The 22,083-nt window shown below is 31.5% G+C and overlaps 3 protein-coding genes across 4 annotated transcripts; 2 read left to right on the top strand and 1 right to left on the bottom strand.

The window, feature by feature from the left end:
• Positions 1-581: 581 nt before the first annotated feature.
• Positions 582-22,083, bottom strand: LOC144844318 (UBX domain-containing protein 8-like). Of its 2 annotated transcripts, XM_078701165.1 has the most exons (9): positions 21,974-22,083; positions 20,494-20,616; positions 19,256-19,329; positions 17,886-18,005; positions 17,343-17,498; positions 16,635-16,676; positions 16,267-16,341; positions 14,879-16,051; positions 582-860 (listed from the first exon to the last, which is right to left on the bottom strand). In XM_078701165.1, the coding sequence occupies exons 1-8, from the start codon at positions 22,062-22,064 to the stop codon at positions 15,890-15,892; spliced, it is 843 nt and encodes a 280-aa protein (XP_078557291.1). In that variant the 5' UTR covers positions 22,065-22,083; the 3' UTR covers positions 582-860; positions 14,879-15,889. The 2 variants fall into 2 exon arrangements, with proteins under 2 accessions (XP_078557291.1, XP_078557292.1); XM_078701166.1 differs by lacking the exon at positions 16,635-16,676.
• Positions 1,730-13,404, top strand: LOC144844321 (MOB kinase activator 1A-like). The gene is made up of 5 exons (XM_078701170.1): positions 1,730-1,832; positions 10,174-10,340; positions 11,749-11,842; positions 12,748-12,875; positions 13,156-13,404. Exons 1-5 carry the CDS (start codon positions 1,819-1,821, stop codon positions 13,389-13,391), a joined length of 639 nt encoding a protein of 212 aa, XP_078557296.1. The 5' UTR covers positions 1,730-1,818; the 3' UTR covers positions 13,392-13,404.
• Positions 4,698-5,824, top strand: LOC144844186 (melatonin receptor type 1B-A-like). Its single transcript, XM_078700941.1, has one exon. The coding sequence runs from the start codon at positions 4,709-4,711 to the stop codon at positions 5,699-5,701; it is 993 nt and encodes a 330-aa protein (XP_078557067.1). The 5' UTR covers positions 4,698-4,708; the 3' UTR covers positions 5,702-5,824.

Here is a 22,083-nt window from a genome sequence, read left to right as displayed (position 1 = left end):
CATGAGTTTTCCATATTTTCAGATTTAATATTTATGTAATCTATTCTTGTTTATTATTATACCTTGCTTATTCCTACCAAATCTATTAAGTTAAACCAAAATATGCATTTAAGATTAAATAGAAAGACTAATCAGAAAAAAATAAATATATATATACTGTATATCATTATAAAGTTTGTAAATAGTACAGGAGAACTATCTAATGATGTTTGTCAATTTGTAGTTGCAAACAAAGGAGTAGTTTTTAAAGCATGCATGCAGAATAGCACCAATGTGAACATGCCTCTAGTTTTTAAAGCAAGCATGCAGAACAGCACCAATGTGAACATGCCTCTTTATTTACTATCAAATAAATTAGTATTAATGCTGTTAATTTAATTAAGTATACTTATTTCAATGATGTAAATCCACACTGGAAGTATGCACTATTTTGTTATTTGTTTTTTTAATTCATTATTTTAAATTGTTTTTTGTTGTGCTTCACCATTGTAGTTAAATGTAAATCAAAGTGCTAATTATCAGGTATTCATGATGCTAATAATGCTCAGTTACTGTACCATACTTTTGTATTAAAAATAAATATTATGAGTAAGGTTATTCCAAAAATTAGAAGCTATGCCACATCTGATTCTGTTTGGTTCTTAATTATTAATATTAGAACAATGTTAGGAATATTTAAATACACTAAAATACTATAAAAAAAAGTAAAACCATACAATAAGATGGCAAATTAATAGAAAAAACAAATATGTAAAATGGTAAAAACCATTGTCAATACTGCATTAACTTAACAAATGCTTTGTAGTTTTAATTTAATGGCACTCACTTAGCCTTGTATCATATATGAACAAATATTTCCTCTACATATGTGTTATAAAAACTGCTGGATGTTCCCAACAGGGGTACAAAACCTACTAAAAACTGTAAAATAAAGGTCACACCTCTAGTAAAGAATAAAATATATGTTTTAAAGACATATAAACTGGCATAAAATAATTATATTTTTTTGAGTAATCTTACTTCTACTGTATTTCAAATTAAAGACTATTTAAAGATAGTATGCATTCAAAGAATTAAACCTTGATTGATAATTTATGTAGATTTAAGTTGCTTTTAGTCTTTAAATTAAACCTAAATAAAGATATTCCTGTCTTGTGTCATTTTATTTACATGATTATTCCAGTCTCAAACATTTTATTTGTAGAACCAATACTCTTGAATACAGAGGTAACATCTCTGTCTACACTATCAAACTTTATGTAACAAAAAAATGTGATGTGCCCATATATGGAAATGATGATGTCATATCACTACCATATTTAGGTATATCACCACGATACATATCTGTGTTGTAGCCCTCAACAGTCAACCAATCAAAAATAACCTAGACAAGAGTATTAATATGCATTAGATATATAATATGCTTTTCTACTTCATGCAGTACAGTCAGACAACAATACTACAACATATTTTCATCTACATAAAATACATAGGAGAACAGTGTACAGTATTAAGATAATATTTGTTAACAATAAAGGTTGACAATGATAGAATATTAGTAAAATTGTTTTTGGAAGAAAAAAATGTACTGGGGAATGGGGTGTAAGTTTATTGAAAACTGGTTGGTCAGCCAATTATGACGTCATTTATCACGTCTTTTCCAACTAATATAAAAACTCTCGCGCGAGTTTATCCATCATAAAAGAAAATATCGTGGTGCTTTGGAAGACGAAAAAACAAATATAATTTATAGCAATTCACAAGAATACAAGAATTAGTTTTTCAGAAAAATAGTGGACGAAGTCAGGAGGACGAAGAATGAGCTTTCTTTCGTAAGTTTATTTAGGCTAGTTCATCATCTTCATAGCCTCTAGCCGCCTACGTACGTTAAATTAGAGACTGATAGTCTATTGGTTTAATTTCGAAAAGTACTCATCATACTACAGTCTTTTAGTTGTATGCAGGTGAAGAATATGATTATTACGTCTATCGTCCAGTCTCCGACTGAAAAATGAAAACAATTTTTCGTTTTCACGACGCTCCACGCGGCTATATGCGCCAATCGATATGCGTTCCAATCAAAGATCGTATAGCGCTATATCTCTTATCTATCCCAATTAAGTACGCATCCAGGTGTTAAGAACGACGCGCTAGCGGCACTATAGTCCATGGGATTTAGCTAAAAAAGACCCTTTTCTCACACAAATTGCAAGAAAAGGTTTTTTTGATGAAATGTGTTCTTTAGACCCTACTGAACACATTTATCAACGTTAGGACAACGGGAAGTAGCCTAATTTGCATAATTTGTATTTCAGTTTAACATGAATTATGTTTTTTCGCTGTAGATTTTAGAAACATAAGGTACATTTTTTTATTAATTTTTTCTCTATATAGCAAGGGTTTGACATGAATGTATGTTTTTTTCGTTGTAGATTTTAGTAACATACTAAGTTGCATATATCAAAAAAGTACTTTTTGTTATGTTAGACACTTTGGCAACTTACTTAATCAATGATTCTTGGTGTGAAAATGAATAGTAGTACCATGTGAGGAATTGAACCTAGGAATGAGTGCAAGGTAGCTCCAAATTTCAATGCCATATCCTACTTTTTAATTTCCCACAAAAACAATATTCATTAGCACCCTATGATGATAACTTTCATTATTTGCAATTGGTGAAAAAAGATCTGCTTATTATACATGGTGCATTTTAACATAAAAGTTTTATATAGCAGAACCATAACTCTGTAGTGCGAACAGGACCTTAAGTTTTAAAGAGCCTACTTACACCAACCACATTATAGGCAGTGGTTAAATTGATCAAAATACAGGCTTGCTAAAATAAATATAAATATAGTTTAAGAATAAATAAATATCTTCATTTTCAAAATAAAATGTTTTAATAAACAACCAAAAACTGATTGACATATTGAGGAAGCAGAAGCCTAACATTTTATTGAGGAACCAAAATTGTAAAGAAAATCTTCTGAAAAGGTTAAAGAAAAAAGGATTATCTTATATTTACACCAGGTGAGTCATACTTAGACTAAAATATAAAAAAGTGAAGAAAATAAAGTGTCTATTGTTTTGTAGACATAGACAATCAAATACACATTTTATTGTGGTTTAACAGTAGGGAAAAATAAAACAATTTTGTTATGTACTTAACTGTAGTACAATTAGTCTGTACTATATGAATATAGTGTATAGCACATATTCATGTTTAGTATTAGTACTGTAGCAGTACCATTTCTTGCCTGTTTGTTTGTGAAAGTAGAACAGTATATCATCTGATATTCTGTGTTAAACTATATGCATACTTTTCATCAGAATTATTTAGTAACAGGTCAGAATTATGTTTTTATTACTTTATAATGTACTGTGTATTTTTTAAATCATCATTTAATGAGAATGTACAATGTGTATTAATTTCCTCTAAGATTTACTGTGTTCTAAAGTTAAACAAACCATGGAGAAAAAATGTATTATTATTATTTATTATCCATGATTAAATATTTTAATATTAAAAGTAACAGGTTTGTTTATGCTTATGCCTGAGACCTATATTAGAATTATTTAAACAAGGCAGAATACTCCAGTTAAATGTATGTAAAATCGGTGTGTGTGCAGTGACGTAATGCAGAGGCCCCTGCTTTAGGAACCTTAAGTGGCCCTCCAACGCTGGAGTCCTCAGGCGTTTATAGCTTTTATCAACATACAGTATTTCAATGACTGTTTTTTCCTCTGGACACACTGCTCAGGGGCCCCCATACGCGCTGGGGCCCCTGGGTATAGCCAGTGAGCGTTCATAGCCGTTAAGCCACTGGGTGTGTGATGAGTTATGTCTTGAAATAAAAAAGAATTATCTATACCAATGATCAGATGTACTTTTATTTAGTTTTTACTGGTAATTAAGCTTTTGAAACTATATTAATAAATAGCTCAATCGAGAGCACTATTATCTAACAGTAATCTGGCAGTAGAAACTAGATACTAGTTTTTAACATTCTGATCATATTAAGCCGAAAGTAAGGTACAAGTTCTATAAACTATGCAGCAGATAGTCTGTAACTACCAGTAGGTTATAGATAAGATGTTGGTTTTTTCTAGACTTAACATTAAGTGTATGGGAATACCCTGTCTTTCACTTTAGCGACAGAGTAACCAGGATGTACTTAATATTAACGTTGTTCTCAATAGTTTCAACACAAGAGTCGACTGTGTAAATGGAAAATGAAATTGTCTAGAATGCCTGAAATGTTGTGAAAGTTAATAGAGATTTTGTTTCGTTCTGAGAAGTACTGGATGAGAACGATACATATGAGAACGGCTGCCGTTTAGGCCTTGCAGTATACAGTAAGTCTTTAAAATCTCTCTTATATAATTATTTTATTTTAAAACAGCAAGTGAACACTGAATAATGTATTTTGATTGAGCCTACCTCCTTGCATTTCAAGAATTTATTTATTCTAGAATAGTTCATTGATTACATATGTTTACAATCCATATAAAGTCTTGATTATTGTAAATTATAGCATTCAATGAGACTGTACAAGGGTTAAATAAACTATTAAAAAATCAACAAGAAACTTGTCAAAAATTCTTATTTTCAAAGCTATTTAATTGCCTGAACTATGTAGGCCTAATTAATTAAAAATTGTGCGCCAGTACATTGTTATTCTTACTATTCCTTTTCAGAAAATTAAACATGACCAAAATGTTGCATGAATTAACAAAAGTTGAACAGATTGCTTCATCGTTTCATATAATTTTCTTGTTGATATTTTCTATCGTCGGAATTTGTGGAAACAGTCTTACAATAATCGCAGTTATACGAATACACAAACTATCAACACCTACAAACTTCTTCATCGCAAATCTCGCTGTAGCCGATCTCATCGTTTGTCTGTTTGTGAACCCATCCTACGTATTAACAATCATACACCAAGAATGGCCATTGGGTAATGCTATTTGTAAATACATTGGGTTTGCAACGGCTTGGACTTGCGGAGCTTCTCTGATGAACTTGGCAGCGATCGCAATCAACCGTTATATCTGTATTGTGCAGTCTAAACGTTATACAGACATTTTCTCGAAACAAAATACCATATTATTCTGTTGTTTAACATGGTTATTAGCGCTTCTATCGGTCTTACCGCCGCTACTCGGATTTGGAAGCTACGGTCTGAATATCAATCTTATGTCTTGCAACATATCAAGTTCACGAGAATCGTGGAAATATATGGCTACGATTTTAACCATTTACTTTGGATGTACCGCAGTTATCATCTTCATTTGCTATTACAAGATCTTTAAATTGCTTAAAACGAGTTCGGTTAAAATTCAAACGCAACCAACGTCAGATAGAAGAATGTCTATGCATGGACGCAGAAGCTTACTTCGTCCATCAGATATCAAGATAGCTAAAAATCTTCTTCTGGTTTCTCTCGTTTTCGCAATCTGCTGGGCTCCGATCATGATATTATCTATTGCCGACGTAAAAGGAAACACTCCCAAAACTTTATGGCGCGCTGTTGGCGTTTTAGCTCTTGCAAACTCTATGATTAATCCAATTATTTATGCGTGGAAGAACAGAGGGTTTAAACAGGCCTATCTACAGACTATAAAATGCAACTGCGCTAATTTTCAAGCAAGCATTAGTGAAAACTCTAGACCATCTGAGTCAGGTCATTCAAAATAAATTGAAGTAGATCATGTGCTCTTTTCTACTGGGCATGTAACGGTTGGTAAAACCAACTGTTTGGCTTGGTTTAGTTTGAGGGAATTGTAGCCAGCGTTGGCATTGGACGTTTTTGTGAGTAATATAATTATGAGTAGTACATCTATAGGAATTTCAACACTTTCTGATTTTTTTAAGATTTCTTATGATACTGTATATTTCGAATCTGTTAATGTTAACTTAAATGGTACTGAGACTACAGAAGGTTCAGTAATGTGTAATTTATACAGTATATATCAAATGTTTGTGAATGTTTAATTTTATTTAAATTTCCTTTATTATATATTTAAATATATATCATTAGTCATCCTGTTATTAGCTTCTTGCTTTTGTTATTAAAATAAATATAATGATGCCACACCAGTACATTTTAAAGCTGGACCAATCCTGCACTTCTCTCCTTAAAGGTTTATTTATATATATATATATACAATATATCAAGGATATCAAGCAGACGGTCCGAGTTCGAGTCTCGGTTGGGGCGACTTTTTCTCATTCTCACAGATTTCCTCATCTTTATCGTTTCAAATTAATTAATTAAATTTCAGTATATCACCGGGCGGTTTAGAATTAATGTTCTTTGCCTGTTGTGTTTATATATATATATATTTTTTCTTTATATTTATAATAATGTAGACACTTTTGTTCTCGAACTAGGGGGGAATTTTGTACTCTGTATTTTTTTTCCGAAATAAAAGATGAAATTAATGAAATGAAAGCAGTATTAGGCTAATAGTGTTAGAATTTAAGCAGATAATTAGTCAATAACAACTACAACCTAGGAGGGAAAAGGACAGTCTATTAAGTATGCAATCAAATGAAAAGTACAGTAGAACCCATTTTTTATTTACTTGAACTGATAATAAAGGTATACATAATGCACGATTAACTAATTAAGGTGTGGGCATAAGGAGGAGAATATTACCAAAATGGTCATGAGGTGTGCTGAAATTTCAATCAACCTAATTTGTACTTTTTCAGGGGCTTTGATAGTTCTTTGATCTTCATGGTAAAAATGGAACCTGGAAAATTTTAATTACTGTAACATGAACTTTTGTAGTTCAATGTACTGATGTAAGGTTTTGAAAAAAATTATAAAATAATTATAAGTTTTGCTATAAGTTAATAGCATCATGATAAGTATTCAATATTGGGTATTTATTATAGGGTTGTTGACATGTTGCTGTATTTTCTCTACATCTTACAGTATGCTACTGTATACCGTTAAAATAGTACAGTATTTATTTTATATACCTGTAACTACAGAATGATTTTAATACAAGTATGGCATTTACAATGGCAAGACTGGGTTGGCCTCTCCAAGGTGGTAAGCCTGGGTAAAAGAATATGGAGACCCAAACAACAGGTTCCTCTCTCGGCCTCACCGACAGCGTCCGAAGGAATACAGATTAGCACTACATTTGGAGTTGGATTGGCTACAGAACGACAGATCTATCCAACTGCATTAGGGGCTCCTCTCCAAATTTGTTTTCTAAGTGTACTCTTGTAGATATCCACAAGGGAGCGGAGATTTAGAATGACGGTTTCTTTTCTATAGTAACTGCAGTGTTGACTAATAAACAGAGGAATAATTTGACATCATAGACAATGGTATAAACTGTAATAAAATAAATGGATCATCATAAGTTTGGCGACGAAACTGTTTATTATATGCATATTTATTAGTAATAAACATGTTGTGATTTCAAATTACACTATATTTTTGTCACGTTTCATATTTCACAAGAATTGGTATCATGCTAATAAAAAGAAATATAATAATGTAGTTTCAATATATTTAATTGACTATTAATAAATCAGAAATAGAAACTGTGCACAATATGTTAAAGAGATTGCTATAACAGTCTCTTGGTTTAATTGCTTAACTACGATATATGCATACAACGAAAAGTACTTATAGTATTACCATACTAGTCTTTTAGTTGTATGCAGGTGAAGAATATGATTATTACGTCTTCTCACTTAAGAGCATTATAAGTGCAAGACAATCAGAAGGGAAAAAACATCTCGCTTTTTTGAATTTTAAGAAAGCATTTGACACTGTTTGGAGAGATGGACTTTTTTCAGCTGTTAAGAGAAAATAGGTATTAGGGGTAATATGCTAGAAATTATTAAGATTCTTTATATGAATGTAAAAGGTAAAGTTAGGTTTGGTGATATTGAAACTGACTTTTTTAACATTGAAGAAGGTGTAAAACAAGGGTGTTCACTATCCCCAATTTTATTTTCCATCTTCATAAATGAACTTCAAACAATGATACGTACCAAAGACATTGGAGTAAACATATTTGATGTTAGAACTGGAGCTCTCTTTTGGGCTGACGATGTAGTGTTAATCGGTGATGACGAAAGAGAATTGAACCTTCTTCTCCAAACAGCAAGTGTTTCCAGAAAGTGGAAGCTTGCTTTTAATTTTAACAAATCCAATGTCCTCGACAACGGACAAACAAATATAAAAAGTGGAAATTAGGAAACGACTACATTACGGAAACTAATTCTTATAAATATCTCTAACGTAAACACCGATTACAACATGTTGAGGAAGTCCTAAAGAAAGGTAATTGCATACATAAAATCTATAATTTACAACCAAGATGATTTTAATAGAGTTTATTTTGGTGATTTGCTTTGGAGAGTGATTGACTTGCCCACTATCAATGGATGCTCCGTTTGGTTAAGTAGAGGGAAATCTGAAAAAATAGAAAACCTTCAGTATCAAATGGCAAGGATAATTCTAAAAGCACCTAGAAATACAGCTAAAGAAGCTCTCTATGGTGACCTAGGATGGTACTCACTTGCCACTATACATAACAACTTTGAATAAAATATTTCCAACGGTTGAAGAACTTAGATGATGATAGGTGGCCACGTCTACTCTTTAAAGCAATCATGCAAAATCAAAATAACCTGAAATGGAAGTGGCTAAGCCATATTCGATGTCTACTTTCAAAATACGATTTGTGTAATTATTTTAATATAGATCCATCAGTTGACCTTTCGTTAAATTTTATGCCAGTAAATTGTAATAATGATGATCGAGAATGGTTCGAAAGAGCCCAAAAGAAATCAACATTGAACAATTATTTAATGTATAAAGGTAAACCGTCATTCGAAAAATACTTAGACGACAAAATTGACTTTAAAGGAGTAAATTTAAAATGGATCTTGAAGGAAGAAAGATTGGTTGGCACGAGAAATTTAATGGTAGTTGTAAATTATGTATTAATGGGTCAATTGAAAATATTAAACATTTCCTTTTAGAATGTCCTAAATTAAATAATATTAGGTATAAGGTTTTTGATGAAATTAAAACTTCTTTATATGAAAACAATCCACAAGAGTACTGGGACAAATTTACAAATTGTTCCGCTGACCTAAAACTTCACTATTTACTTGATGATTTATTTTCTGAGAATGCCACACTTGGTTCAATTTTTGACAAGTTTTGTAAGATATATTTAAAATATTCTTGGAAAAAACGAACTGAAATTTTAAATAACTCTGCAAATAATGTTTAAATTGTTTTTTGTCTGTTTTTTTTTTCTTCTTTTGTTTTTTAACTGTATATTAATTGCTTTTAATTTGTACCAACTTTAATATTATGGAAGTATAGTTGAGTTGAGCTACTTATTCAGTGAAACTAGATCTCTTATTCGTCATGTTATTTTGCTTTTTCTTTTTAATTTTGCTTTGGATGCACCGTTAGGTATTGTCTAACGTGTGCTACTGTTACACAAACATTAAATTGTATTGTATTGTACGTCTATCGTAGTCTCCGACTAAAGGGTCTTTCACACTTGTTTCACACCAATATTGTTTCGTTTTCACGACGCTCCACGCGGCTATATGCGCCAATCGATATTCGTGTAGCCGCGAAAACGAAACATTGACGTTCCGATTGTATTTTCCGGCGCCGGACCGAAACCGTGCGCGCCGGAACAGGTGTGAAAGACCCTCTTCAAGCAAAGATACTATAGCGCCACGTGGCGCTATACGATCTTTGCCTTCAAGTGATTCTCCCTTTTCCAAACGTATAGTCAACAGTACAGTACAGTACAGTTCCTCCCACTGATGCCAGTCGCATCCAAGAGGCGTCTTCTCTAGCATCCAAAAATTGTTCCGACTGTTGAACAATTAATTGGTGTCAAGAACGACGCGCTCCGCTTAGTTCTTTCTAGTAGCGGCACTACACCTGTGATCTTTGGAAGCCTCTACGGGGGAGGACGTGTGTGACGGCGCTAAGGTTTTCCACATTTAAGGCTGTTGATGAATATGTTTCAATGGCTTTCCAAGACAAGTGTGAGATGAGATTTTTTCTGTCAAACACAAAAAATTAGATGTTGTCATAATTAATTTGCTTGGCATTTGTTAATTTACTAATTCTAATTAATAATCTTCAATATTTCAAACAGCAGTAGTACAAAGTCAAAAACAGTCCGACCTAAGAAGAATATTCCTGAAGGAACACATCAGTATGACTTGATGAAACATGTGGAAAAGACGCTCGAAAGTGGCAACTTGCAACAGGCTGTCGCCTTGCCTGAAGGAGAAGAGCTCAATGAATGGGTTGCTGTCAATAGTAAGTATACTACAAACGAGTTACTGTAAAACCTTGAAAAGAAGCCCATGGGGGTTTTTTTTTAGGACTCTTGGGTTGGCTTTTTTTGGAGATGGGCTTCTTTCTTTTACAGTACTAGGATTTTACTACCACTAGAATTTTAAACAAACAAACCTCCCAAGCCTCCTTATAATTACCGCCACTAACCAAGACGTTTACTTTTACAGTACCAGTTTGTGTTCATAGTATTCAAATAGATATTCTCCAGGTGTTCTGTAAACTTCTGTAAAGTGGTCATTTTTTTAATATACATACTAATATATAATAATAATTATAGAATCATTGAAAATTATGGAGATACAAATACAGTATATTCATTATATCTGTGGAATAGTATAGGTTGCCATTAACAGTATCAATTTACTGTTTCCATAGTAACAGTACGTTGCTACAATAATAAATGAGGATGCTGTGCCATAACTTACTGTACTTAAATTCATTAAATTATTATTTTAACCAATTTTGTACAAAATCCATAATCTTTTTCAGCAACACTATAGAAAATACATACAATACAAAAGAAAACAAAAGCATCAGCAAAATTCAAAAACTTAAAACAAAATGCTCTCAGTATCTGTGTAGAAGAAGATACAAACATCTTTTATAGCAAAAAACCATAAAGATACAGACGATTTGACAAAATAATACAAAAGCATCAGTAAAATTCAAAAACTTAAAACAAAATGCTCTCAGTATCTGTGTAGAAGAAGATACAAACATCTTTTATAGCAAAAAACCATAAAGATACAGACGATTTGACAAAATAATACAAAAGCATCAGTAAAATTCTAACTATTAAAAACATTATACTCTCGGTATCATCATCCATGTAGAATATAGCTCTTAGCCTTTTAAACATGACTGGACAACAGTATTGACCAATTTGCTACTACTGTGTTCCATTCTACACATGAAACCATAGCATGTTTTCCTGTAGTATTCATAAAAATAAAAATCAAAAAACAGTTGCAAGGTATGAAATGTCATTAGTTATATTTAAATATTAATTCTAATGTCATTATTGCAGTCCAATTAAAAAATATATGGATTTTTTGTTCTGATCTGTGAAAAACACTAATTAATATCGATTAATTACAATAAATAATATCTCTGAACAATTATGACTGCCGTTCACACACCACAAGTTATGAAAGGCAGGAAGTTAAAAAACATAATTTCCAAATTTGAAGAAAAAAACAAATAGGAAAGTGTGTATACTGTACATAGGAACTGAAATACAGAAACTGCTTCAATCTTTAAAATTTCAATATGGCTTGGAACATGAATTATTTATACAGTAAATATAATTTTGTATCATTTATATTAAATGAATAGATTGAATATAATTTTTTTTTAAATATTTTACTAGCTGTGGACTTCTTCAATCAAATAAACATGTTGTATGGAACAATAACAGAGTTCTGCACTGGTAAAAAATGTCCTGTCATGTCTGCAGGGCCAAAGTAAGGGAATAAGTATTTCAATATTCTTGTTGTAAAGTACTATTATTGTTATTGTAACCAAGGAACACTAGTATAATAGTAATAATAATAATAATTCTAGTATTTAATAACATTTGAAGGAATTAATAATGCAATAAAACTGCAAACAATTATGAACCTGATATTGATTACTTACAATAAGCTATTAAGATATTGTAATTCAACATTTATTCGTTTCTATGAATGGTAAAGCAATACAATAAAAAGAGTGATAATTTATAATGAGACAATACAAAAATACCATTAATAGAAAATCTTGCAAGAAGAGATTTCTTGTCACGCAAGACCCATAAACGAAAAGAAAAAAATACATTAGTATGTAATTATAAACATATCAGGCAAAGAACATTAATTCTAAACCGCCCGGTGATATACTAAAATTTAATTAATTAATTTGAAACGATAAAGATGAGGAAATCTGTGAGAATGAGAAAAAGTTGCCCCAACTGAGACTCGAACTCGACGGACCGTCTGCTTGATATGCAGATGTCCTAACCATTAGACCACTGGGGCTTTCATGGTATTGTTCAAACTCGATTGGATAGCGACTCTTTAACATTTTCGGCGTGGTACGGCGGAACAGCACTAGTCCTCAATTGTACGCACGCGCACCAGAGATCAAATTGATACGCCCTCATCTATTCAGTATTTTTATTCACGATTAGTATGTAATTATATATATAAAATAAATAATAAAAATAACTCTTATGAACTGTAGTTGCAGGGACATAATGCTAATTTAGTCAGTGAGATAAAGAATGTGGACAGAGTGGTTTGATGAAGTTCATGTAAAGTCGCTAGTTGAGTCATGTTGTAATTGATAAAAACAAACCTAACCTCTTTATTTGAATTGTTTTTTTCTTCAGGTATGAATACCACTGGGCAGATGGACAGACCAAACCAATAAAGTGCTCAGCACCACGATATATAGATTTTGTAATGAGTTGGGTACAAGACCAATTTGATGATGAGGCATTGTTTCCCTCCAAAATTGGTAAATAATTAACTTTGCATTTATAAGTATCTTAAAACACCTATAGTGTGATATGGGGTAATGCTAAGGGCTAGTTCTACCACCAGAAGGAACGGATTGTGCCAATTTTATGGATATATGTTGGTGCATTTATAATAAGTACAGTATCTTAAAACACCTATATTGTAACTGGCAAATCTTGCTGGCAAAACCTGCTTCGGGAGAACACTGTACAGTATGTTGGTGCCCCGGCCAAATAACAATGTGTCTTGAACTAAAACTCTTTTTTTGTATCTCACAGGAGTGACATATCCAAAAAATTTTCTGACAATTGCCAAAACAATACTGAAGCGTCTGTTTCGAGTGTATGCACACATCTACCATCAGCATTTCCAGGAGGTAGTAGGACTCAAAGAGGAAGCTCATCTGAACACATCGTTCAAGCATTTTATTTTTTTTGTCCAGGAGTTCAACCTAATTGATTGCAAAGAGCTTGCGCCCTTACAAGAACTTATCGAAAGATTGTTGGGAAAGTAATCAACAGACTGAATGATGTAGTTCCAACTATTGCACGAATCAAAATGTCCGATTGAAAAATTGTAAGCAGCTTGTGAATTTCGCAAATTATGTATGAAATATACATCGATTCTGTAAATAACACTAATAGTAACAGTGCACTTATTTTCTGTACACATTTAATTTGTATCAATGTTATCCTATTAACATGACTCAAATGTCCGTTTCATGTTTCACTTTTTGAAAAATATAAAGTTCTATGATATTAATTATACAAATCATAATTGATAAATATATGAATTCATTACTATTAAATTATGGAGTGATGTAAATGTTAATACCGAGTTATAGTATAACATTCTTATGTTACCGTATGTACTGTAAACCAGGCACAAATCAAGTATGTTAAACTATGCAGTTTATTCTATAGCTTTATGCAGATACAACACTCTTTCTATTATACTCTCTGTACTGCTACCTTGATATAGTTTGTTTGTGTCTATACTTATATTTATTGTCATATTTGACAACTTAAATAATTCTTGGGGTTGTGATTGGTTTGTCAGTAAATGACAAATATATTTATTTTCACAAGGAAAATGAACGAAAATAAAAAAAAAAACATTTTTCCATATATTCATATTTAATATTTGCTTATTATTACACCTTGCTTATTCCTACCAAATCTATTAAGTTAAACCAAAATATTCATTTAATATTAAATAGAAAGACTAATCAGAAAAAATAAATATATATATACTGTATATCATTATAAAGTTTGTAAATAGTACAGGAGAACTATCTTTATGATGTTTGTCAATTTGTAGTTTCAAACCAATGAGTAGTTTTTAAAGCAAGCATGCAGAACGGCACCAATGCTGATCTTTCTATGTGAATATGTCTCTTTATTTTCTATCAAATGAATTAGTATTATTGCTGTTAATAATACTTATTTCAATGATGTAAATCCACACTGGAAGTATGCACTATTTTGTTATTTGTTTTTTTAATTCATTATTTTAAATTGTTTTTTGTTGTGCTTCACCATTGTAGTTAAATGTAAATCAAAGTGCTAATTATCAGGTATTCATGATGTTAATGCTCAGTTACCGTACCATACTTTTGTATTAAAAAAAGTTATATGTCATGACTATAAATAGTATGAGTAAGGTTATTCCAAAAAATAGAAGCTATGCCACATTTGATTCTGTTTGATCCCTTAATATTAGAACAATGTTAGGAATATTTAAATCACTAAAATAATAAAAAAAAAAAAAAGTAAAACCATACAATAAGATGGCAAATTAATAGAAAAAACAAATATGTAAAATGGTAAAAACCATTGTCAATACTGCATTAACTTAACACATGCTTTGTAGTTCTTTAATGGCACCATGGATTAAAGAATATTCTTAAAGAATATTCTATTCTTTAATCCATGATGGCACTTACTTAGCCTTGTATCATATATGAACAAATATTTCCTCTACATAATGTGTTATAAAAACTGCTGGATGTTCCCACCAGGGGTACAAAACCTATTAAAAACTGTAAAATAAAGGTCACACGTCCTAGTGAAGAATAAAATATTTGTATCGTAGAGAACTACCATGTTTTAAAGGCATATAAACTGGCATAAAATAATTATATTTTTTTGAGTAATCTTACTTCTACTGTATTTAAAGACAGTATGCATTCAAAGAATTAAACCTTGATTGATAATTTATGTAGATTTAAGTTGCTTTTAGTCTTACGGTAAATTAAACCTCAATAAAGATATTCCTGTCTTGTGTCATTTTATTTACAGGATTACTCCAGTCTCAAACATTTTATTTGTAGAACCAATACTCTTGAATACAGAGGTAAAGTCTCTGTCTGCACTATCAACTTTATGTGACAACAAAATGTGATGTGCCCATATATGGACATGATGATGTCATATCACTACCATATTTAGGTATATCACCACCATATTTGGGCACATCAATTGTCAAACTAGTTTGATAGTGTAGACAGAGCTTAATGATCATCTGTTTGGTGCCGTACATTCATTAGTATTAGTTCTATGGCACGGAAAAGTGATATTTAATGATACTATTGCACATTCAGCTTTTTGTAAACTTTTGTTCTCAAACTCAGAACTAACCTGTAGTGTGTGCAGACTGTAACTTCTCTAGGCAACCAAAATTCGAGCACTATCTTTTGGAATGAGTTAGTACGAGGGTGGATATGTTTTTGTTAAATAAATAATAATAATAAATATTTGCATTCATTGAAAGGCTGACTTTTCAATTTAATAAGGGTTAATAGAAAAGTCAGTATTTCAACTAATTAAATGAGTAGACTAGGGGTATGATTGGGCTTTTTAGTAGCAAGAGAGTTATTTTTTTATAGTCGTATCTCATTTTACCTCTAGTGATCCCCTCTCTCCAAATAATTAAAAAAGTAGTTTGGACCTTACAACAATTTTGGTTTGGGATAGTCGGAGTCACCAGTTCAGTTTCGAGAGTGACAGTTGACTAGACATCTTTATCATCTACTATTAATATCACATCTTTCGACAGCCCCAATTCCTCTAGTGTTTTGTTTTTCGAGTCACTTAAGTCTTTACTTGGATATGTTGTTTTAATAGTGTAAATATCTGTGTTGTAGCCCTCAACAGTCAACCAATCAAAAATAACCTAGACAAGAATATAAATATGCATTAGATATTGAATAAGTATGCACCCCCTCTATAATATGCTTTTCTACTTCATGGTGAGCAGTACCCCCTCTATAATAATGCCACTCTACTTCATGGTGAACAGTACCCCCTCTATAATATTATATGAATATTAAAACATACTTTTTTTTCTTTAAAACAAAAAAATTTACAACAATTTACAAAAAATTTTACCTGAATAGTTGCTGATGTTAAAAATCTTCGACGTCTTTTTTCACCAAATGGAACCCGCAGTGCGATTGTTACAGCCTGCCAATAAAACACAAAAGATAAGTCATCCTGGATACCATCTTAATGGTAGAAAGAATACAATTTAATATACATATTTTGTATTTCTTTGAGTTCTCTTTCTGCTTCGTAGTAGTTAAAATAATTTTCATATTATATCATCATATTATACTCTAAAATGCTACTATACCATCATGATAGAAACTTTTTTCATTTTTTTTTTTTTATTTCATTATCTTTACACCAATTTTTTTTCTCTGACCAAATTTGTGCCAACTCTGCACAAATTATTCTCGGCCTAATCAGAAGCTTACTTGTAAATCACTCCCAGGCGGTGGTTCATCAGGTAGTTTAATCTGAGAAAGTGAAGGTTTAAAACAACAATTCTTAAGAATTAATATAAAAATCTTTTTTTTTCTTCTTTTTAATTGGTATTTGTGTGTGTTTGAATGTAAATACTATTAAAGAATGGGTGTAATACTACTCCAATAATAGGCTACAGAATACTACTAAGCTTAATGGCTACAGTAAACTCTCCCAATATCAAACACCGTTTTTTGAAAGTTCTCTGACAAGGATGGAGTTCCCTGTCACAGTCTCTGGTCTAGCCTAGCTAGGCTGTTCTTGTTTCAACCTACTTAAACACCTATTTTATTGGTCTAATGTAATGTACATCTTTTAAAAGTCAAACAACAATACAATATCTTTACCAATTATACTATAATAAGTAGCTCAAAATAATAACCCCTGCATTTATTATAAACCAATTAAATTAAAATGTCTTCATTGCATACATTTAACCATCTGTGTGTTTTTTTTATTGATCTACTCAGTACCATATTTCTGTATAAATAAATAGTAATGAAGCATAATAACTCATAATCACTAAGAAAAAAATAATCGATGGCAACATTCAACCTGTTCCAGAAGGTACAAAATCATTAGTTTTTATTAATGCTAAGATCAAATCAATTAATAAAATCACTAAATCTATTAATAAAAACATACGGAAAAATGCCTACCATTTTCTTTTGTTTAATAACTGGTTTATTTTTAGCAGCATCCTCATTCAACTCCATTGGAGGAGGGTAAGCAGAATCTGGCAAATTACGCATTGCTATGGCATCTTTACTGCTCCCTTTTCCCCTTCTCTTTGTGACGGTTTCTGTATTTTTTCCCTAATACACAGAAATTAAATTTAATATCATCAAATGTGCATGTATATATATATATATTTTTAACTTGTGATCACTTGCACTGATGAAGGGCTAGTGTTGCCCGAAAGCTCTGCTAATCTTTCTGGCTGAGTTACTTTATTGTTTTGATTTAGCTTTTCGCTTTTTATTGTATCTCCATTGAAATCCACCCACAGCATTGTCATTTTTTCAGTAATTTGCCTTTGGATTTATATATATTTTTGAGAAATATTAATTTAAATAGTTCATCGGTTTTGTCAGTAAAGACAATAACCTGTATGGCAAAAGTTAGTGATGTCAATGTGATGGTTGACAAAAGCCTTGATTTGGTTTATGAATAATTTATACATAAAAATTTAAATCGCCAACCTCTAACGTATATCCTTTGCCTTTCCAAACTGGACCAGAAAATTGTTGATATTTTTCTTCATTTTTCTTTAAATGAGTTTCTCGTCTAGGTTTGAAGACTCGTTCTTCAAAACTTGCAGCCTAAAAATACATTTTTAAAAATGATTAAAAGCTTGAACATTCAATTTGTTGTGATCTTTAAAATAACAAAATATATGTTGTATATATGTCAAATAATACAGCACTGTTGTCACTTTTGCTCTATTTTCAAGTTTTGTGGGTTATGTGTGAGTATATATTTTGTATATTTTACTGTTTTATGAGTTGTATATGGGCTTTGTGGAACAGTCTTTTGTAATGATGAGGTTAAAGCATACAAGAAATAAATAAAATGAATAAATTAATTTTAATTTATTAACACTAAAACTTTATAATTATGGACATTGCAATGCCCAGTTCCCCAGTTAGTACTGGGAACACTAATTCTAAGATGAATTAACACTCTCAGTGGTTTCTTCTTTTTCTCCTTCTTTTTGACATACCATAGATAAAACTTTAGCCCTTTGTCAAAGTAGTAGTAGTAGTAGTAAGTAGAAGTAGTAGTAGTACTAAGTAGAAGTAAGTAGAAGTAGTAGTAGTACTAAGTAGAAGTAGAAGTAGTAGTAGTAGTAGTACTAAGTAGAAGTAGAAGTAGTAGTAGTACTAAGTAGAAGTAAGTAGAAGTAGTAGTAGTAGTAAGTAGTAGTAGTACTAAGTAGAAGTAAGTAGAAGTAGAAGTAGTAGTAGTAGTAGTACTAAGTAGAAGTAGAAGTAGTAGTAGTAGTAGTACTAAGTAGAAGTAGAAGTAGTAGTAGTAGTAGTAGTACTAAGTAGAAGTAAGTAGAAGTAGTAGTAGTAGTAAGTAGTACTAAGTAGAAGTAGAAGTAGAAGTAGTAGTAGTAGCAGCAACATTTATAGTAGTAGTAGCAGCAACAGTAGTAGTACTAGTAGTAGACGAGGTCAAGGTTCAATTTGTAATAATTTGAATGTGGTGTGTTTTTTTTCTTCTCCTCCTCCTTCTTCTCTTTCTCCTTCTTCTTCTCTTTCTCCTCCTTCTTTTCTTTCTCCTTCTTCTCTTTCTCCTTCTTCTTATTCTCCGTTTCCTTCCGACTTAGCATCTGAATGTAAGCTATTATTACCTCTTTTTGGCGAGGTCTCCCATCTTTACTCTATTTTTATTTTTAAAAGTCTTTTTACTTGTTTCCTTAATCTCTTGTTAAACCGTCTTTCGACCTCCATCTTTCCCTCTAACCTTTTTATATTTTGTTCTAGTGTAAAAACAATTTCTACGTGTGCTTGTGTCATTGTAAAAATAGTTCTAGCCTAATGCTAATATTAATTTGAAATTCAACCTTTGTGTCTGTTTCTTCTTGTTTCAAAAGCCAATGATCAGATTGTTTGGATTTAAGCTCATCTTTTGAATATTCTATAACAAAAAATATTAACAAAAAACCTTCAATGAAAGATATTAATTATTATTTAAACATCATACTAACCCTTTGAAGACGTGGCCCATATACCATATGGGGTAATTTACTATCCCAGGATGTGGGGCCCGTATATGTATGGGTTGATATTTTGGGGTCACTGAATTGTACTTTTTGAGCATTTGACCTTTGACCTAGGTAAAAAACAAATGCAATTTTTCAGAAGGCCAAAACATTTCACAATAACATAACAATAAAACCAACAATTGCAGAAAATTACAGTCATAAAAATGTATTTTGCATTTTTCCTAAACCTATTAAAAATAACTTACTGTAGTCACTTGGGGTAGAAACCTCGCGCTTCAAAGGGTAAAAAAAAAAAGCTTTTTTAACATGGATTATAATTATTTTAGTCTAGCATTTATTAAGTTTTACATTAAGTTGTGGTTGTCACGACTGGACTGGAAATTGAACTGTCCTGGGTTACAGCACTCTACAGCAAGATTCAATATGGTAAAAGAATGGTTTTATACTTAAATATCGTACAGATAGAATCGAATATCCAAATTATGATAATGTTTATCTGACAGAAATGAGCAGTGTGGAACTTTTACGGTTCAATATACAGTACCATATATCTATCTACCAGAAATTAACAATATTATAACATGGACTTAATTTATAGGTCCATGATTATATAATAATTCTAATATTTATTAGGTGCTCACTATTAGTCTTATCAATGATTAGTGAAGATAAGTTGCAGAGTGATGAGGCTCTCTATATCTTGATTGTTTTATTCTATCTATCTATGACCCATTGTTAAACTATCTTCTGCATGACATGGTAGGTAACGTCAGATAGTGTTTGTGTGATGGGAGCATACTGACAATGGTTGACAATCTTTATCTCTAGCTCACTGGGGTCCTAAACTAATTTGAAAGGCATATTTGATTTGTTTAGAATCAATATCATTATTGGGTTATCATTATGATAAAATCACAATAGATTATATAAGCGAAATGATTTGTTGCGAAAGAGATGATGTAGTGAATATTGTGACAGTGATCAGAATCAAATTAAAATCTAGAGTTACAGTTTACTACTGTATTGCCAACAATATGGAAAAATTATTATATGAGGAAAAAATTAAGCACACATACTAGATTTGATGTCAGGTACTGGTATCAACTTTGGTTTTATCTTCTTGAAAAGATGAACGAGGAATGTGAGGAAACCAAGCAATAAAACACATTTTGTCGCCACTGTAAATATTCTGGATTTATCTATTAAAAACAAAGGTTTATATTGCATTATATTTGCATATGTTGAGAAAGGTACCTATCTTGGTCATATTCTTATGTGTGATTGCAGTGATGTGGCCGACATTCAAAATCAGTACAGATCTTTGTTTATTTGAAGCAACTCACTCAATCACAAATTTATGAAATGCTCTACCAATGTTAAATGTTGTCTCTTTAGATCTTACTGTATTAATATGTATTGTGCAGCCCTTTGGTGTAACTATCGTATGAAGAATATTAGATCTCTTAATATATGCTACAATAATGCTCTGCGCCGTATACTTAATGTCTATAGAAGTAGTAGTGCCAGTGCAATGTTTATTGAACATGTGTCCCTTCCTTTAATGAGTACATGCGAAAATCTACCTATGGTTTCATGCAACATATGTTGAATAGTGGTAACATCCTTGTTGCTTGTGTTTGCAAACATATGCTCCATAACTCCAAAATGTATTGTAGATGGAGAAGCATTCTATATACTTAAGTTATACTTAAGAGTTCACGATTTTTCTTTTTCTGTTTTTAAGTTTATTAATATGGATGATATTTCCGAAATAAAAAAAAATTGAATTGAATTGAATTAACTGTCATTCCCATATTTTATTTTTTTAATGGCCCTGTCTCTAAATTTTTCAGACAAATAAACTGCAACATTTATTTCATTATTTATGTAATTAATATCATACTGTATCATTATGACAAATTTTTGATAACTTTCCACATTTCAAAGAGATATTTCCTTTAAATACCATACCAAGTATTTCAATTGAGTTAATAAATATTTCTTTTTTTGTGTGATATTCACTTTTAATTATGTAAAGTCTTTATTATTAGCCCATATAACCTTCATTAAAATAAATACTGTGTTTGTATTAACAATTACAGGGTCCTATTTACTACAACAGTATTAACATTACACCACCACCACTAATGGATGAATGAACTTCCTAATTTTTAAAAATATATTTTAACAATTTAAAGATCTATTGTCCCTCAAAACATGAAAAATGAAGATTAATTAAATCAGACTAGCTATAGTATATAGATGTGTGTGTGTGTGTGTGTGTGTCGAAAATGACGAACCTACTATTAAACTAGGCCTAGCCTAGTAGTAGTAGTAGGCTTAATACTGTACTTTGCTAGCAACTCGGGTCAGCAGTCTCTGGCAGCAGACCGCCGGCGGCGGACGAGAGAGGCTCCCTAGTAGCCTAGGCCTAGTAGTAGGCCTAGTCGGGAGCCTCTCTCGCTAGACTTGAGTGAGCCCAACTACCTCACAACTTAAAAACTGCAATAACAACAAAATATAATCAACGAAATAATTCTATGAATGCATTTATACCAAAATTAAAATACGCGAAAATAGCCATGATAAAGAAAATCGTAGAAAATAAAAACCACCCATCACCACTTCTGTTCTTGGGCGCAGCCATTTTGTATTGTATTGATAAA

The sequence above is a fragment of the Antedon bifida genome, chromosome 6, assembly GCF_963402885.1.
Source record: "Antedon bifida chromosome 6, ecAntBifi1.1, whole genome shotgun sequence".
Taxonomy (NCBI): Eukaryota; Metazoa; Echinodermata; class Crinoidea; order Comatulida; family Antedonidae; genus Antedon; species Antedon bifida.
This window is presented reverse-complemented; position numbering and strand designations above follow the sequence as displayed.